Source organism: Cyprinus carpio, chromosome B10, assembly GCF_018340385.1.
Source record: "Cyprinus carpio isolate SPL01 chromosome B10, ASM1834038v1, whole genome shotgun sequence".
Taxonomy (NCBI): Eukaryota; Metazoa; Chordata; class Actinopteri; order Cypriniformes; family Cyprinidae; genus Cyprinus; species Cyprinus carpio.
Genome location: NC_056606.1, coordinates 17,469,792 through 17,490,113, shown reverse-complemented (window position 1 = coordinate 17,490,113; position 20,322 = coordinate 17,469,792). Strand labels below are relative to the sequence as shown.

At 37.0% G+C, this 20,322-nt stretch overlaps 1 protein-coding gene across 2 annotated transcripts; it reads right to left on the bottom strand.

Annotated features, from left to right (window-relative positions):
• Nucleotides 1-1,148: 1,148 nt before the first annotated feature.
• On the bottom strand, nucleotides 1,149-19,510 carry vezf1a (vascular endothelial zinc finger 1a). Of its 2 annotated transcripts, XM_042732987.1 has the most exons (6): nucleotides 19,422-19,510; nucleotides 10,252-11,021; nucleotides 6,150-6,219; nucleotides 5,783-5,948; nucleotides 4,136-4,171; nucleotides 1,149-3,908 (listed from the first exon to the last, which is right to left on the bottom strand). In XM_042732987.1, exons 1-6 carry the CDS (start codon nucleotides 19,455-19,457, stop codon nucleotides 3,544-3,546), a joined length of 1,443 nt encoding a protein of 480 aa, XP_042588921.1. In that variant the 5' UTR covers nucleotides 19,458-19,510; the 3' UTR covers nucleotides 1,149-3,543. The 2 variants fall into 2 exon arrangements, with proteins under 2 accessions (XP_042588921.1, XP_042588922.1); XM_042732988.1 differs by lacking the exon at nucleotides 4,136-4,171.
• Nucleotides 19,511-20,322: the final 812 nt, after the last annotated feature.

The following is a 20,322-nucleotide window of genomic DNA, read 5'->3' as shown; positions in this document are numbered from 1 at the left end:
GTGAACAGCGGCGCCCTGAAAAAAGCGCAATTGTTCTTTCAGTGGGGCTCATTGTCTTTTATCCCCGTTGTGAGGCGACAGTGAGGGGTGAAACAAAAGACCTTGAACCCGAAGCACCTGCTCATGGACACGAGATTAAATCCAGGGCTGATTGTATTGGGATCCCAGGGGCGCGTCACGCCTGATCAAATGATGCGGCAAGCGTGAGGCCGTGAACGCGCACCAATGGAGCCAATGCACATGGAAATGAGTCCTAACGACCAATATGAGATTCGCGAAGAAAAAAGGCAGCATGTAAGATTAAGGAACTAGTGTGGGGGGAGGGGAACAATGGAACAGGGCCAGATGGAGAGCCATGAATTAGAGATGAAAGAGGATTTTACTTTTTTTGGGTGAGGTTCATGCATTGAGAAAATACTTATATGTAATGTGCAATGCCTGATGCAAAATCAAGTGTAGGTCAAAATATTTGGCCCATTGCCTAGGCTGAGAGTGCCCCCTGGTCTTCTCTTCTGCATTCCCATTGGCCAGACTCTGAATTTCCCATGTAACTTTACAAAGAGACTTCTAGCAAAATATTTTACTCATATAATCCTGATATAAAGCCTTTTAATACATGAAACAAGATCACATTTTCAGATTAGAGTTTCCACTTTTTTTGACCAGTAAAAGCAAAAATGATTTAATTTTAGACGCAAAATAAATAAATTAAAAAACAAATCTATAACAACAACAACAAACGTATTCCATGTAATCCTGATATAAAGCCAGAAGCTATTTTAACAATTTCAGATCTCAATATTTGAGCAGCAAAATAATTTTTTGGACAAAAATAATTTGCATTGAGATTGCATTGATAAAGAGGCCAATGAAAAAAACTGAGCTTAATTAGAAATTGAAATACAATAGAAATTTCAGTGCCTAGAAATCATTTCAATACTGTTACTTCTTGATTTTCCATGATTGCCGAGAACCTTTCAAACAAAGGTACATCTGTGTGAAGAGAGCAAGAAAGTTATAAAAGATTAATGTTAACATGAGGCATCAGTTTTGCCTTGCAGACAAACGTCTAGATGGAGCTTTTCCAAATTTATGCAATACATTTTGGCACTGTTCAAAATAAATGCTGGTAGATCTCTCTCAAACACTTGTTTTACAGTTTTTTTTTTATTTAGACAACCCAAATAAAAGGCACATAAACATTGCGCATGTTTACATAATTATTTCTGACAAACTTACATTTAAAAAAAAATGTAGGAATGTTTTTCTTTCCGCTACTCAGAAAGCCTAGTCTTCATATATACAAAATTACCATTGTTAATGTACTAATACAAAAGTTTTATAAAAGGTTATTTTGCTTTTCTTTGCTCACATTGTCTATCTGTACTCTAAGATCTTCTGAGCTAAACACTTCTGTACAAACATATACATTCAACTGCTTTCACAGGGGCTCCAAAATCATCCAGTTCATCAACTGAATCAAAACAACAACATTAGACTCAATTCAAAAATGTTCACTTCATTGGATTTCATAATTGGTTTCAATTTGGCAAATAAAAGAGGCAATTGTAATGCATCCACCATGAAATGCATAAACGTGCATTCTCACTCTCCCACAAACTAAACTATGGAAACATGCTTTTGTTTGTTCTAGTGTGACGGGAGAATCAAATGCCTCATGAGACACGCACACAAACACACACACACGGATCAGGGATTCATTGTGTCTGATCAGGAAAAAGCATCCCCTTCCTGAGACTCAGTGCTGGGGTGGACGGCATCCATTCAGACACTCCAGATCGTCACATCACAGGCTGTGGGGGAAAACTACCCACAAAAAATTGCATACAAGTTAAATAATTAGTGTTTTCACTACAGCAGTCTCTTCTCTCTTGCATCTGCTCCATGCACAGGAAGCATGTAGAGGAAGTGGCCGACATAATGTTCCTAAATTCTCTCACATTGGTGGCAGTACTGTGTAGTGAGTGACAGCTCACTCTTACTACTTATACTGTTGTGTTTTATTAACACAAAATTATTAAACTCTTTAGTCCAAATAGACAAGCACAGTGTTGAAATTTCCAGAGCCAGTCTGTAAACATTCTCCATTATTTCAGACTGAAGAGGTGCTTTTATGTTAAATTTATGTTGCTTCTGGGCTTTAACTACAGGAAAATACTATCATCTACAGAGTTTAAACTACATAAAACAAAACAAACATAAAAAACCCCCAGAAAACTTACAAAAACAAACATGCAAAAAAAAAAAAAAAAAAAATAGAAAGAAAAAAAATCAAAGTGGAATATATTTACAAACAAACATGAATAATTCCAAGGCATTTTCCTGGAATTATTCATGTTCATTTCCTATTCTCAGCCCATTTCCTTTGTAGAACATGTTTTTAGAACAGGGATCTTGCAAACATCATATAAAAAATACAAAAAAAAAACAAGGTTATAAAATACTTCTAACAGGCAAAAGTCCAAATTAAAACTTTAAAGGGCATCAGCGCAGTACTCCAACCAATAGATGGCGCTGTTATAAATGAGCTGGTTACCTACAGCTCATAAACCCCATCCCAAATCAGACACTTGGCCCTCATGGTCCTCCTCTGAGTTCAGACTTTGGTGAAGAAATGCTGCACAGACTGTAGAGTAGAGTAGTAGTCTGCTGTGAAGTCCGCACCATTGTGCAAAGGGGGCACTCTTGAGCACCTTTCTCAATCGTTAAATGACAAATAGGATACTCTATGTCTTCATGGACTTTGTAGATCCATACACAAACTAAGGCCATGGGATAGTAATGACCACATCAAGTGTACCATTTGGGACACATCTTGATATTCATATTTAGATAATACTGCCTCTTTAAACTAGGGATATGCTTTCAGTGCAAGACTCTTAACTTCCTCCAAAGCTTTCTTCTGTATGCAAAAAAAAAACACGCGACAGCTAACAATGTTCACAAACAATAAGAGAACGAAGCTGCCCTCCCCTCATAAAAACTGAATAGCAGTAAACAGTGTCATGACGAACACCATTAAAAAAAAAGAAAAAAAAAAAAGAAAAAAAAAAAGTGATCTACGGCACCTCCATACACAAAAAAAAAAATAACGCACACACTCACACCCCTGCGCAAAATCGAAATAATGCAAAAGATATTTAAAAAATCCTCCCTCCCAATGGAAGCAACAGTCCATTTCAAACGAATTTCCTTAAATACTGATTAGCAGGTTACACTTCAACAACATTGAAGAACCCACTGGCACTCTGCTTATTAAAAAAAAGTGTTCGAAATGCACATCAATTATTGCATTTGTCCTTAAAAACGTCCGTCGTCGGGGTTTGAAGTGCTCAGAGGAGCTTGCGAAATGCCCCGCTACAGAGCTGCTCACCAGGTGCGCAAAACGCAAACATACTTGAAGGCCAGAGAGAGTTGGAAATCCGTGCAAATCTTCTGCTAGTGTTGCAATGTAGCCACGCAATGGGTTTGTTCATGCCACTCAGATGTCAGAAGAACAAATGCTGGTCAGCGCCACCGGTTCTACCAGTGAGAAGATGGCAAGACTTGGGACAGGAAGGGCATAGTGTCCATAGGTCTCATGGCAATGTTGAGCGGGGCGCCGATGTTCATGGGCATGGCCATGGGCGTGGTGATGGCCACCGGATGGGCGATATTCATGGGCGCTGTGGCTTGGATGTTGACGGATGCGATGTTCACAGGGCCGGTGATGGTAACCGGGTGCTGCAGGCTGATGGGAGATGTGATGTTGACTGTGTTGGTAGAGATGTTCATCTGGGCTGCTATTGTAACGGGGTTGCTGGTGTTGCCGCGGTTCATTGCAGTGGTGATTGGGGCTGTGGCTGAGACCGGTGTAGTGGAGGCAGAGTTGCAGACTTCAGTGTTGTCTGTAAAGCACAGAGAAAGAGACAGGAGAAGCATTAGCGCTTGTGTTGGGGATTTGTGTGTATTCTGTTCCCAAACTCTCTGGGCGTCTAGACTCGTGTGGCAAATGACCTACGAGAGCATTTGTGATTGAACTTCCTGTTATCAACAGCAGAGACAGGAGAGAGCAAACTGTAATTGTGTGTGTACATCGGCTTTTCCACCTTTTTTGTTTCCATTTCATTTTTACCTTTTCGGAGCCCTGAGTGGTTCCACTGCCAATCTCCTATTTAGAAACAGACAGAGGGTTATGATGGGCAGGCAGCTGCCTGCAGTGATGAATTATGGGACTTCTAGCAATGCAGGGCTGCAGCATTTATGCACAGTGTGAATTCAGACATGACTATAGTGTTAAAATCTGAGAAATTTAAATTTAATGTGAATGTTTCAGGTTCAATACAGGTTAAGCTCTATCAACAGCATGTAGACGTTAGCACAGAAAAAATCTCATTCATCAGTTTGCAAAAACAAGCAAAAATTCTTTGTCTATTATATGGGCATTACTGTTAAAAATTCTTTGAATTCTGAGGTGCTATAATAAATAATACAATAATATAATATAACAAATAATGTTAGAATAATTCAATATACACCCAATTACATCGGTTTTTAACTGAGGCGAGAAAAATAAAATAAAATAAATATAATAAATTAATATACATACAATTTATATAAAAATACTTTAATATACTTTTAATATAATAAAATTACAAAATTAAGAGATTTTAGCTATTAAAATATACAATTCTACCAAATTCTAACAAAAAAATGTGCTAATCGTGATACTAAACTAAACTACATGACAGAGATAGATTATGGGATGGGGATCAGTGGGTTAATGTAATGGCACCTATCACTAAATAGCACAACAGCTCTGAGACAAACTGAGACCTCAAGGAATGAATGCAGAGTGCTGCTGACCTCTTTTCAATCCTTGCAGTAGACCTGCCCCTTGACCTACTCCTGACCCTGTCGTATACATCCTTAGAAAGGATCCGGTTCAGTCAGAGCAGTTTCTGCCTGAAGCAAAGCACTGGTCTTCTCCACTGACATGCTTGACTAACTTAAGATCTGAACAAATGATTCAAATGCCATGACCAGTGAAATGTGATGGACTGCACAACCAAACAACTCTCAAGAATCACGGTGAAACAATCCCAAACATAAATGATGCCAATGGTACAGGACTTTGAATTTAAAAGAATCTTGGAAGCCATGTTCAAGTATCATTCCGCACAGAAATGCTCAAAAATGGCTTCAAATAGCCCTCATGTCTATTTTACAGAGACTTCACTCCCAAGATTCTTTGTGCTTCTTTAGATACCCATTTTTTTCCATCTAAGAAATAGCAACTCTGCACTGGCTCCTAAAACCTGCTTTTGTCAAACCAAGAACCTGTAACATCATAGGCCAGGGACGGGATAATGTCCAAACCAAGTGAAGTTGTCAGAATAACTTGTGATGTCATGAAAACACTGAATTAAATTATTGTAGATGTTAAAATATGTTCTGAAAAGTTGTAGGATTTATTAAGACCAAAACAGAGTACCATATATTGTTGGAAGATTACGTTGTCATTCTGGACGGTTCTACAAAAGGGTTAAAAATCTCCCAACTGTGCTTGCAAAGTCACTTCTCAAACTAGTGCACTGTAGTGTATAGGATTTTGGGAGCTGTAGGGACAGCAAAGAGCTCAGAGGAAAGGATGAACAGAGTGTTAGTAGAAAGATGTTGGAGCTAGAGTTACATGAGTCACCCAGAGACGCTGGGACAGTTATTGTATAGACTACCGGCTGATTGGCTGATTGGCTGGGGCAGCCAATCATGTTGCACTTACCTTTGTTACAGACGTTGTTGTAGTTGCTCTGGCCATGTGTTTTTAAGTGGCTGGTGATGTAGGCGGCGCTCAGCATCTTTCCACACACATTACAAGTGACTTTCCCTTCGTGCCGAATCATATGCGACCGAAGTCTGTCTTTGGTGGCAAAGGCTGATGTACAGGCCTATAATGGACATGCAGGATTACATCATTTACAGCACAAATTCAATCAGTTTTCTTTTAATTATCCAAATTGATGTAAGCTACGTTAAGTCTTCGATATTAACCCTTTATGGGGTTCGAACCTTTAGTTGCCAGCAGCTAAACATGCAAAAAGTTGTGAGGCTCAACTGAATAAATAGGGTAAATGGGTTCCTGTTCTTACCGTAACCTGGCATTTGAAAGGTCTCTCCGAGGAATGAACATGCTTCACATGGCAGCTGAGATGATCAGGCCTGAAAAGAGAGGGAAAAATGGAAAACAGCATCAAGTCTCTGTAACAAAGCCACTGGATTTTGGCACCAGCTGCATCTATGTACACTTCACAAAAACAAAACCAGAAGGCTCAGGTGCTGTTCTTTGCGAGTCCGCCTCTGAGCTGCAGATTCATCAGCTGCCGTGAGCTAGAAAGCATGCTAGCAGATGTGGCATACAGTAAATACTGGCCTATACCAGCAACAATTCACTGTTCACAGCCGCTAACAGAACAAACTGATGCTGCTCTTACACTGGAGGTTTTGATGTGAACATGAAGGTCTTTGCACACTGAGTCAGAAATTTTTGCAGGTTAAAAAATAAATATGACCTCACGTTTTGTCAGTCACGTTTACACACTGCCTCCGAAACGTTTGTCAGTCATAAAAAAAAAATTCGGATCAGGTTCGATTTTCTGCATTTTCGCATCCGTAGAAAGCATTTTGATAGGAAAGGATGATGAATACGAAAAAACGCATAAGAAAATTTCGGACTCAGTATGCAATGACCTTAAGTTTACTTGCCTATATTTTTGGGTTTTAATGTTTAATAGGAAATCTTGAGGTAAAGCTGGTGTAATGATTAGGGCCCTATGAAATGTGTTTTATTTTTCCCCAAAATCTGTTTTTTCTGTTTTAATTTTTCTGGATTCCGTTTTTTCTCCTTTTTAATGATTAAATTAAATTGTATTAATCAAAAAGATAAATTTTCCCATCAATTTATTAAAAGTTTAACAAAAATCAATTTATTAAAAGTTTAACAAAAATTACATGTTTAGGGCCCTATGAAATGTTTTATTTTTTCTTCACCATATGTTTTATTGTGTTTTAGCATGTCTAATTATTTAAATGTATAAAAACAACTTTATTCTTTTTTTTTCTTAAAATAGCCTTATGAAATGTTTTTTTCCCCCTCAGAAATTCTGTTGTGTATTCACATTTTTCTGGTTATCAAATGAAGGCATAAAACATTAATTTAATTTATCTTTTAATTATTAAAAATTAAACAAACTTTATTTTTTGGTAAACAAAGGAGATTTACTATTAAAATTAAAACATGAAAGAAATGTTGTGTGATTATTCCTTAAAAAATAATGTTTGTTTCTTTTTAGTAGTAGGCTATACATACATTCTGCTGAACAATTAAAATACATTTCTGGCAAATACTTGTCTTTAAATTAAACCGGACTTTTATTTTGACGGGTTGCCGTGAATACCTTTACAGTTCTGTGTATGTGATATGACGCTAGTTTTACCCGAATCAAACAGTCAAATCCTCATGAATTCACTCTCAGAGCAGTTCTGGATATGTTGTTCATGTGTCCATGTCCTCATTTAGTGAGATGACAGATGCCGAAATCACTGTGAACGTCACGCGTGCTTCCATATGTGTGTAATAAACGAAACCGTGCTTCTGCGCCATTCATTAACAGAGACACGCAGAACATGCAGGATTCATATTTAAATTGACTTTTCCAGCTTAATATTTACAGATATTAGTCCATATTGTGATTTGATTTAAATGTAATGACCTACTTTTGATTAATTAATTCAAAATTTGACAAATTCCGTGACATTCCATTTTAAACTGTAAATTCCGTTTTTTTATAACTGGATTCTGCGATTCCGCCCGCGTTTTCCGCATCGAGGAAATCATATGTCCCTAAATGATGCAAAAAATTCAGCTTTACTATGCACTATATACTTTATACAGGAATAAATTACATTTAAATATATATATAAAAAATGGCTATTTTAAACTAATATTTCAGAATACTACACTTTCACTGAATTTTTGATATAATAAAAAAGTAAAAAAAATGAAATGAAATTAACTTGACTAATATTTCAGATTCATTATTTTAATTTAGTTTGACTTGATGTACTAAAATAACTAATACTGAAATAAACACTAATAATTTAGACATTAAAAAAAGTAAAAAATTAAAATATACAAATAAAAGCTAATTCAAATTAATAATAACTATCTTAGTCAAGCAGTATCTATCAATCAAATAATAATAATAATTTTTTAAGTTCTATCTCTTTTAGTAGCTCGAAGACACCAAAATAACATTCTAACTATCGGATTTAAACTGTTGCTACCTCACAACTTCCTTTCATATTCATAGCCAAAGTATTTTGCAATCTTACTACAATCTGGAACAAAATATCAGTGAATGCAAATGAATTGGGGCATTTGAAGGAAAATCATTTCATTCAGGTTTGAAAACTGCACTAAATATGAACGTGACACGACCAGCCGGAGGAGACTGGGACATTTTGTTTTCAGGTGGTGTTCTCAGAAACAGTCAGAGCTCTAAAAACAGCCCTTTTTATCTCTGCGCTTTGATTTGTCTCCGTGCGTGATTAATAATCCCAGGATTAATTTCAGGGATAGCGAGGCCTCTCAGATGCTTTCCCGGATATTCAGGGACATTATAGACGAGCTATAGATGAGACTCCTAAAGCAGCCGTATGTCTGCGGCCCCTGAGTGACTCAAAGGAAACCCCAGTGCTGATCCTCTAAGACAGAACAAACAGGAGGGAATAACAGAGGAAAAAGAGCACCCCCTCCTCCTTCTGTTCACGCAGACCCTCGGCATGCTGGGCCCTACAAAGGCAGCCAGTCAGATCCATTCACAACAACTATAAATCAGCCAGCAGCAGCCAATAGGAGCGAGACGACATTAACATCATCAGAACAGCAGATGGTGGATTCAGCTCCAGCTTTGAACACATATTTCAACAGACATTATTAAACGCACTGACATCATCAGAATCCACAAACAACTTTGTTTAATGGAGGATGGAAATGACTCACATTCTCCATTAACATATACGTTCTAATATTGTTTACAGCGAAGATATATAGTTATCGGTTATTAATTTTTAACATTAAATCATTTTTAAATGATTAAGCAACATTAAATCAATCAATTAACAAATATACCAACCTACCAAATCTAAAGTGCAAAATTATGCCTTTTAGATCTGAGTTTGTAGGCTAATTATCAGAAACATAAAACATTTTTATTGGATAGTTACAATGTGACCATTGCAGCCCAATATGCAAACAAATTACTTTAATGAACCAGTTCTTTTAAACTAATCAGTAAAAAGACTCCGATATCAGTCTCTAACCAAAGAGGTTTATAGTTTGAATCATTTTGAGCTGAGAGAAAAATCTGTTTTTTTTTTTATTTCCAACTTGAAATGAACCGTTACTGTACTCAAAACGTGTAATAGTTCAGTTAATTATTAATTCAGTTTACTGTTTTAAAAACCTACTAATTTCTTTTTTTTTTTAACAACTTTATAAATGTTGTAATAAATGACAATTAATAACATAAATAATAAAAACTAAATACACTACTGGGCAAATGTATGTGGTCAGTAAGAGATTTTTATGTTCTTGAAAGAAACCTCTTATGATTATTGTGGCTCTATTTATTATCAAAAACAGTAATAAATGTAATGTTGTGAAAAATGATTACAATTCAACATGTAATTTATTTCTGTGATGGCAAACCTGAATTTTCAGCAGCAATTACAGTCTTCAGTGTCACATGATCCTTCAGAAATCATTCTAATATGCAAATTTACTGAAACATTTCTTAATACTATCAATGTTGAAAACAGCTATGTTGCGTAATATTTTTTGGAAACTTATTATTTTGAAAGATTCTTGGATGACTAGAAAGTTCAAAAGAACAGCAAATATTTAAATAAATATATATTTTTTTAAATTATAAATTTACTTTACTTTTGATCAATTTAATGAATCCTTGCTGAATAAAAGTATTAATTTAGTTAATAAAAAAACTCACTGATCCAAAACATAGTGTATTTTGTCAAAAAAGGGAAGAGGTTCCTCAAAAATACTTTAGGAATCATTATAGAACCAGAATTGTTCACTAGAATCTGAACCAGAATCATTAAATTCCTTATAATTCATAACTTCGAAACCAAACACACTGATTAAATTTAAGCAAGTGAAAAAGCTCCACATACCTCGAGAATCCCTTTCCACAGACAGAACAGACATAGGGTTTGTGGACGCCTCCGTCGTGTGAGCGCACGTGGTACGTCATGCGATCCTTCCTCTTAAAGCGCTGTTGGCATATAGGACACTCAAATGGTTTTTCATCCGAGTGGGACAGCTTGTGCCGGTTCAGATGGTAAACATCCCGGAAGGCTTTCCCGCACATTTCACAGCCGTGGTTCTTCTTTACGGGCTTGGGTGGCTTTTTGGGAGCACTGTGTTGGGTCACGTTGGACATGGACGTCGGGGACATGATAGTAGAGGCGGAGGACGTAGAAGTGGTCGCTGTGGAAAAGATGCCAGCGACGGTTGAGATGTAGGCAGGGTTGCCCGTGGTCTCACGGGGCATGGTGGAGATGAGCGGGACCATGGTGGGTGCCGCTTGTGCCATCTTTTTGGGTCTGGACACCATTTTGATGCCGGTGTGGCAGGACTCGTGCCGGCGGAGGTGGTAGCTGTCGCGGAAGGCCTTGTTGCAGTAGCCACAGATGAATGGTGTCTTGCTCTTGTGCTCTTTCTTGACAACGGGCATTTGACCACCTCCTCCGGCATTGCCACCCCCTCCTCCCCCCGTCCCGCTGGCTACGTTGTCCTTGAGGAGCTCGGCGGCGCTGACGGGGGGTTTGTGGTCCAGAGGAATGGGCATCACAGGCTTCTGGTCCTGCGGCTCAGAGTTCAGCAGTGGCAGCAGGCTGTTTGGGGCCACCTGGTGCTGGTGGTGAAGGGCTTCATTAGCCTGCTGGAAGGAGAAGACAGAACCAGACAGGAGGGTTAAAAACGGTGATGTGCTGACAAAAAAAAAATAATAATAATAATATTGACCAAATTTATGGCTGCTAAAATTGTCCTAGAGAGAGAAATTCTGCACTTAATAATAACAAATAATAAATAATAGAATAAAATAATAAATAATGAGACAGAATAATAAAATAAAATAAACTAATAATCATAAAAATAATGACCTAAATAAAATGAAAATAATAAAAATGGAATACTAAATTATAGAAATAGAATAATGAGATAATAAATAAATAAATTAATTCCCATAAATAAATCATTTTAAAACTGTTATCTGTTTAAACTTTAAAAAACACACACACACAGTAGAGTCATGTATGGCAACACCCCCAAAAATAAGTTCAGAGAAATATTATAAATCCAAAACAGTTTTATTTGTTTACCACAGGTTTAAGTATTTATGATATACCTTATGATATATATATATATATATATATATATATATATATATATATATATATATATATATATATATATATATAAAATTTTAACATGCTTTATGTGAAATCAGACATCAAAACACTGTATCTTACAGTACAAAAGATGGATAACTTTAATACTTATGTAACCGGGCATAAGTTTAAATTAGAAATAATAATGGTTTGTTAGGATATTACACTATTTGGCCGAGATACAACTATTTGAATATCTGGAATCTGAGGGTGCAAAAAAAAAAAAAAAAAAAAAAACTGATAAAATAGCCCTTTAAAGTTGTCCAAATAAAGTCCTTAGCAACACATATTACTAATCAAGAATTATGTTTGAATATATTTACGGTAAGACATTTACAAAATATCTTCATGGAACATTATCTTTACATAATATCCTAATGATTTTTGTCATAAAAGAAAAATCTATAATTTTGATCCATTCAGTGTATTGTTGGCTATTGCTGCAAATAGACCTGTGCGACTTGTGACTGGTTTGGTGGCCTAGGGTCACATATAATAGAATAGAATTAAATAATAGAACATATATGCACACATAAGCACATATTTACTTTTGCACAGATATACTGGATTTTACTTTTATTTTACTTTTCCTCAGGTAAAAAAAAATTTGCGTTTTAACTCCAGTACAGTAGTGGGGATCCAGTACACTTGAACAGAGATGAAAAACTCTGATCCCACTGATATAGCTAACAAAGTCCATCTTGCATAGATTTGTTGTGTGTGTGTGTGTTCTGTGTTCCCATCAGCACTTCTGGCAGCCTGCGGGATGACTAACGATCAGCAGAAGTTCAGGAATGAACACACATGCTTACGTTACGTACATACAAATACACACTGGACTCCACAAATGGCAGGAGGAAGAGGCACTCCATTGAGAAAATTCTCATTAAATCAAATGAGTCAAGTTTCCCCTTCAACCACAGAAATACATGCTGGGCTGACTGGATTCAGAAATTCTGATTCAGAATGATTCACAGTGTTATCAAAAGCGTCATCTGGGCCCCAAACTAATGACACAGATTACGCTGGAGTCGTGATAGAGCACATGCTGGCATGAAGGCTGGGTAGAGGGCAGAGGCTGTGTGCTCTGATTAACTGAACTCAAAAACAACGCTGGGCCACTGAGGAATCTAAATCTGTCTGGCTGGCGTAAACCGATCTGCTGAGATGCTCCCGGTTTTTCATGTGACTGCAAAATGAACTGTAACGCAAGTGAGATGATTCAGCGGGTCAGGAACAAACTCAGCTAAACCTGTGTGTGAACGAGATGACAGGGACTTTACAGAGAAAACAAGAGAGTTGTGGCATTTACACTACAGATATTTTGAATTTGATAAGCAATACACTGGCTCTTATGAGATATCCAACTACATTTTGCACAGCTGAAGGTCCAGATCTCTTCTGTATTAAATGCATTCAGTAAGGATGCATTAAATTGATAAAGTGACAGCAAAGACATTTATAATGTTATGAAAGATTCTATTTCAAATAAATGTTGTTCTTTTGAACTTTTTATTCATCAAAGAATCCTAAAAAATATATCATGGTTTTAAAAAAAAATAAGCGGCAAAACTGTTTTCAATATTGTTTATTTATAAGAAACGTTTCTGGGGCACCAAATCTGCATATTAGAATGATTTATGAACGACACTGAAGACTGGAGTAATGTTGGCTGAAAATTCAGCTTTACTACATTTTATTAAAATAGAAAACAGTTTGTTTAAATTGTAAAAATATTTCACAATATTACTGTACTTTTAATAAACTAAATTAGGGGAGATTTTGGCCGATAACAATAACCGATAATTCGAAAAAGCCAATAACTGATATGTTGGCCGATAAATCTAAATCCAAATTTTTATAGAATTTTGAGAGCCTGATTACAAATTCTCACCGTTAACACAAGCATGCGCTGTTTACGTGTATTTAGCTTGGATTTTAAAGAAAACAGCGCATCCTTGTGGCTAGTGATTAATGACAAAATTTTCATTTTGGGGTGGAGTACCCCTTTAAAATGCATGATGCAATTTTATGATATGGTTTTGTTAAACAATACTGACGTACTGTCCTACTACAACTCTAAAAGTGTACACTTTCCCATTGTGAGTGAATTATTTACTTTCAGAGCACAGAAGTAAGTGAATTGGGATGCAGCCAACTTGAACACAGAGTGAAACCCACCTCGCAGGCCTGGAAACAGAGGTGGATGCTTGTATGTTTGTTTGTTTACTGAGGCTTCTGGGAGGCTGGATGCACTTCTTTAGTTCTCCCTTACACACAGAGCAGCGTGAGGGATTTGTTTACACAGCCAGGGGCAAAAGCTTACAGACACTCACTGCTAACCTACATCACAGCCACCTGCCCTGGCAGCCACTGATCTCTGAGCCACAACACCAAGACAAACCAGAGGGAAAACAATATACAATGATCACAAACACATCAATTGCCAAACTTGGAGTATGTGAACATGTATGAAAGTTAAATTCAATGCATCTATGAACAGTCTTAACGAAGTGGTTCAGCATAATGAATCCAACTTCTCAATTCTACCACAGCCTGAGGCGCTTAAAAGACCCAATAAAGTGCGGCAAACGCCCTGTTCACCCACTATTGATGTTCAATGGAGCATCTAAAACAGGCACAGCCCCCACAAACCACAGAAACAGCCCCAAACCAGCTTGGTTTAAAAAAAAAAACAAAAAAAAAACTTCCCAAATACTAATGAGCAAAAATCAGATGTAGATTTTAAACCATGAATGAAGTCAGCAAAAGGTCAAAGGTGGCATTATTAGTGCTCGGCCCCTGAGGGAACAGCTTCCCCTGCCTTGATTAAAAAACAAGGCCTGTCAATTATTAGAGGCAAAGGAAACATAAAGATGGGTTCACTAGTCGTCCTACAAGCTAATTGATTAGTGAAGTGGACTAATTCATATTTTTCAACTTGATAAAGAGTGTTTTAGCATGCTGACAGTCTCAAAATAACTGCGGATGCTAAAACCTGTGAATAATTGTCTCTCAAATTTCAAAATACATTATAGTAGACCAATAATAGCTTTGTGCAAAAACTAAAAAAAGTACTTTGATATTTAGCATGCTTATTTGATGAATTTTTGACTTGCAAAGCATTGCACTTCATGATGTACACAGTATTTTATATATACTGTATATACCGAAAAAAATTTGTTTGCCTATACTCTTGTAGTAACGGGATCCTAAAAGCTTTTTAAATATGATTAATTTAGTTTAATATCTATCTTTTATAGCATTGCATGTTTTTGCATTCAACCTTTTTCTGTTTTTTTTTTTTATTAATTTAAATGCAGACCGGTGTTTGTCAAGTAAAAATAGCTTTAAGAAAAATGAAAATACAATTGTATTGCCATGCTGCATAAAAGCCAGGGTCTGCTGGACCTTCCTGACTAGAACTTATGGATAATTAGGAATTAGGATCATTATTAGGATCTGTTTCCATTTGCTCCAATAGGAAAATAAATACTATGTCAAAAATATGACATTACATATGATGAAGAAATATTATGTTGGTCAGAAGAGAGAAAGATGTTAAATTTGCCATCACTCCTTCTGCTGCCATATTCGTAATACTCTATTTTTTGACATGTAATGCCAATGTAACATAAAACTAAGTATAGTGTTATATATTTTTTTAATTAAAATACACAAAAAATATATTCACAATGTTAATAATTGTGGAAACGGGAAATAATTCTCTGAAAAGGGTCCATTAGAAGATTTTAAAAAGATGTAATTTTGCACATGCTTAATCAGGTGCATGATGCAGTTGGTCTCTGCAGATGCAGAAAAAAAAAAAAAAAAAAAAAAAAGAGGACACCGCAATTAAGATGCCTACTCTTCTGCAATCACGGAGAGGACAGGGTTAAATACCTGACCTCTCGCATTCAGCATCATCCATCCATCTCGCAGGGCTGACTGTGACGCAGGCAGACGCAAGACAAAAAAAATGAATGCTTCTTTCTGCTCCTTATTTCATCTGCTCTATTGTGATGGACACAAATCGGAGCGGGGATGCCCTCATGGAGCCGCAGGGGGTCTTTGTGCAGGAGTCTTCTCTGATTTGGTTCCTCTATACGTGAGGAGAACTGCACACACACACACACACACACACACACACACACACACACACACACACACACACACACACACACACATATCTGCTCGCTCACTTCCTATAGCATCCCAGTCATCAGTTTACTGGGTACGTCTGGGGACGCAAGTCTAGACTAGGCCGCTGCATGTGTGTGTGTGTGTGTGTGTGTGTGTGTGTGTATAAACTCTGCGAGTGTGTGACGCAGAATGACTGTAGCCCTGCTGCGTCTTCACGCCACTCTGACAATTTTGATACAAATCGGGTCTGAAATCTGAGGTCAGTGTAACGTAAATAACAGAGAAAACGAGTTCAGCCAGAGAATAAGGAGTTTTGAAAAGCCAGTGGCCGCACAATGGAGATCTACAACAGGCCCAGGCTGGATGCTGAAACACATGGTAATTCATTTTCGAGTAAAGCTTTCTTAAATTTGAATTTGAAAAGAAACAGCAAAGAAGAAAGGGTGATAAAACTGGCAAAAAAAACAGTACAAAAGGAACAGGGAGCTTGTGGGAAGGCGAACAGCTCATAACACTACACAACCCAGCTGTTTACAACTATTAGACCCTAAAGGACAAATCCCAATGCATAATCTCCCTGCAGTTCACACATTTTCACAGACGCATGAAGCTTGTGTTTCACTGGAACTGGGGTGGGCGGTATGACCACAACCTTACATCATGCTATGAGATATTATATCACGGTAACCGAATACATTAAAATTATTTTTGCTGGAAATTCAACCTCATAATGTTGAATATATTACATCATCATAGCATATGTCTGTTTTTGTCAATAAATAACAGATGGAGATTTCACATGATAAAAAACTTTTTTATTTAAAATATGAATCTATAATAATAATTCTGTCTATTATTAATCTATTATTATATCCACAAAAATAGACAAATGCTAATTAGAATTAACTATGATATGATATAAAAACAAAGTGTGCGCTAGTATAATAAAATAATTGATTATTTTTCTAAATTTCTATCATTTTCAAAAATAATCTATTGATGTAAATGATTTAATTTATTGATGTAAAGTGTTTTACTTCAATATATTATTGAACACACATACATTTTTGAGTAGAAATAAAGAACTAGATAATTGTGTTTTTCAATAAAATTTATTTTCTTTTTTTTCAACATTATCTCTTGACTTAAATACATGTATATACTGGTATTTATACTTGATGGATGCAAATCACAAGATAAATTTAATAACAAATTTGGCATCAGTGCAAAAACACATGATACAAGACAGCTAAAATTAAGGGTGTAATACATTGAAAATATAAAAAACATTTTAAGTCACTGTTAAAAAGCTGATAATGATGTTAAAACCACAGCTTTGAAAAAATAGTGGTATAAATGGTATACCAGTTTGGTGTGTTGTTGACACATTGACACCGTTTCTTGATATATAGCATCATACCGCCCAACCCAAACTGTGATGCCGCATGAAACATTTGAGAAAGTGTCCCAGCAAACATTTTCATTCTGGTGAGTCGACTGAGGCACCGACTCCAAAAACATTCTTAGATCCCAGAAAATTTCATCTTCAGCACAAGTAAATATGAAAGAATAAAGCTGTTAGGCATTAAAGGCAAGATGCAGATGGGCCCCGGAGATGATGGAGCAGGTCTGAGGCACGTCTCGTCTGTGCTGTGCGTCTGATCAACAAATAAAGGGTGTTTTATGAGTCAGTGACTCATGAGTCACAAACCTACCTCAGCTTGATGATAAATGGATTACGGGAATTCTACTTTCTCTAGGATACACTAGGTCATGATGGGTCACAACGACCTACTAGCTGTCCAACAACTGATTAGTGAGGTCAACTAGTTTATAAAGACAAACTTAAACCAGGTCAACTTTTAAAAAGTGCATCCCAAGACACTTGAAGGATATGCCCAGTCGCTAAACACCCATTGAAGTGATTCATCCTCAAAGTAAGGTTTACCATCAGAAAAGCTTCTGCAGTCTCACCAAGTTCATGACTAAAGCCCAAAGTCACTACTTTTACTATGATGCGCTACCAAAAACACAAATCACAGCTGCTGTTTTTGCCACAGGTTTCAGCCTGATTCATACTAATCCAAACATGTTTTCAATTAAAAAGAGACAGAAAAAAAACTTTGCAAAACTGTGTGGCGGCATGTGTCAAATTAGATCAAACGTGTCTAATCTCACTTCCTGAGAACTGACTGTGGAATGACTCAGTCGTGCAGCACTTCAAGGGCAAAACAGGACCCCAAACATCCATTGCTTAAGGAAATATGATATCTGGCAAATCAATATCAGCTTTATTGGAGCATAGGTTATAATGTAAAACAATGTACATGTTTCCTTTCAGAAGAGTCATATAGTGAAGAATAGGTCACAATGTTACATACACTATTGCACAAGTAATAAACACCCATGCAAAGTTAAGAACATTTAAGTACACTCAACCATGTGTTCTCAACATGTGCTACAAACAAAGCATGTTCCCCAGCATGATTTATAGTAGCAGTACATACTGTAAAACTCTCACTGACATCAAAAGATCTGTGATCACAAGGCATGATAAATATGATCTTCAACAATATTAATATACTTGTACCCAGCTGCAGAAAATCGCACAGAGGAACCAGGTGCAATGTGAATCAATGCATTTTATGAAAGGTATAATGAAAAGCAGAAATTTAAACTAAAGCCCGGAGGATAGAAGTGACTAAGAAAGCAAAATGCAATTTAACTGAACACCTCGTAAAGTGAGTTTACATGTGAACAAGTTCTCAGGGTCTGAGTCACTACAGCAGCTTATTACGCTGTGTCTGATTCTTTGTGTCCTAAAACAGATAGACAGATACATAACTAGATAGATATATAGACTGACTAATGACTATCTAAGACTTTTGCTGTAATAAGTTCTTATAATTTTAAATTTTTTATACACAGTCACTCAAAAAAAATATTTCCACCAAATTGAAAATGGAAATATTTTTATTACTTAATTTTTTTTAATTAAATACAAAAACTACAGAAATTTCCATAACTTTTTCATTCATTGTTTTCTGTAACTTTTCCACACCTGAAATAACACACAAAAAAAGCTATTTTCCCCCCAGATTTTTCATGACTACGTGAACATTAGACACAGGTAGAGATGGAGGGAGAGGTGGAAAAACATAAAGAGATTGAGGAATTGATGATGGACTAATCTAGAGAGGGAAAGAAAATGGACAGATAGATGGAGATTAGAAACAGAGGAACAAACAGAGAGACTGACAGAGTGAAATATCTATAAAGGAGTGAATAGGGAGATGAATGAACAGATAGAGGCAGAGGAAAAGATCTACAGAGGGAAAGATAGATGGAAGAGAGATGGAGATAGTGACAGGATAACAAAGAAATAAAGCGGGATAGATGGAGCACAGACAGAGGAGTAAACAGAAGGAAAGATCTGCAGATAGAGTAACAAACTGATGTACACAGGGCTGCATCTATAGAGTCAGATAAGAGGGATATATGGTTAGATCTACAGAGATAGAGGAGTAAACACAGAGATTGAGTGTTACTACATCTAACGTTAGAGAGGGAGCGCAGCTGGGCGCCTGGGACTCCTCTACTATTGTTTTGCTCCAACTGCGCCTTTTCAAATATCTCTGGTGATAAAGCAGACTGAAGCAGACAGGCCGGTAGCACGAGTGAGCGGCGAGCGGGCGGCGTGTGGGTGTGAATGTGCGTGTGTGTGTTCAAGAGAAAGAGTTTCTCACCTGGAACAAGAAAGAGCTCCAGCTCTGCTCCATCATCGCGTCTCACTCACAGAAACAAAGCGCTCAACATGGCAGAGCGAGACTTCCGCCACCCCGCGGAACCTACCACTCGCGGGAGGGGGGGATACAGCAGCAGTCTGAACGATTTAATGAATAAAACACTGTCCGGTTTTACAATATGGTACTTTAAAAACACATTTATATTTACTTTATGGTATAACACATTCTGTCTATGCTTCGGGGGTAGATGTCATGAAGTACTGACTATAGCGATTTTCAAAACACACCTGTTTTTCATCTCCATCTCGACAGACTCTCGGGACGCTCCAAAAAAACAGGAGTGAAGTTGATGAATAACGTGGAACTGTCGCGAGACTCGTCATAACTCACTGCGCGAGACTGATTGCAGGATTTATCTGCATTTATACGATTAGACATGCTTTGTCTGTATCTGTACATGTAAAGTCTGTTTTATACATTTAAACACAACGTTATGCATATCAAGGCTTTATTAATATGTAATGTTGGGGGTTTTAGTCAATCTTAAAGACTTAAATCTTTTCACTAACAAGATTTGTTCAGACTCGTTTATTGATTCATTCAGCGTCTCTGTCTGCAGGTTGCTCCAATATTAAATGATTCATTAAATCATTCACTGAACCGAATCGATAGAATCGAGCATCCTCGTTTAGTTCATTCACGAACGCGATGTCCTACTTCGTTCGGTTCGTTCAAAACGAGACGCTCTGAGATGAGTCATTGCATGGAAGTGAACGAAAATGACTCGTTCGTTTAAAAGATTCGTTCAAAACACCGAAACACCAGATGCAACAAACCTACACGGGACAGAGTTGTGTGCCCCTTTTAACCTGATTTATTGCTATAACCCCCTCAGCAGACA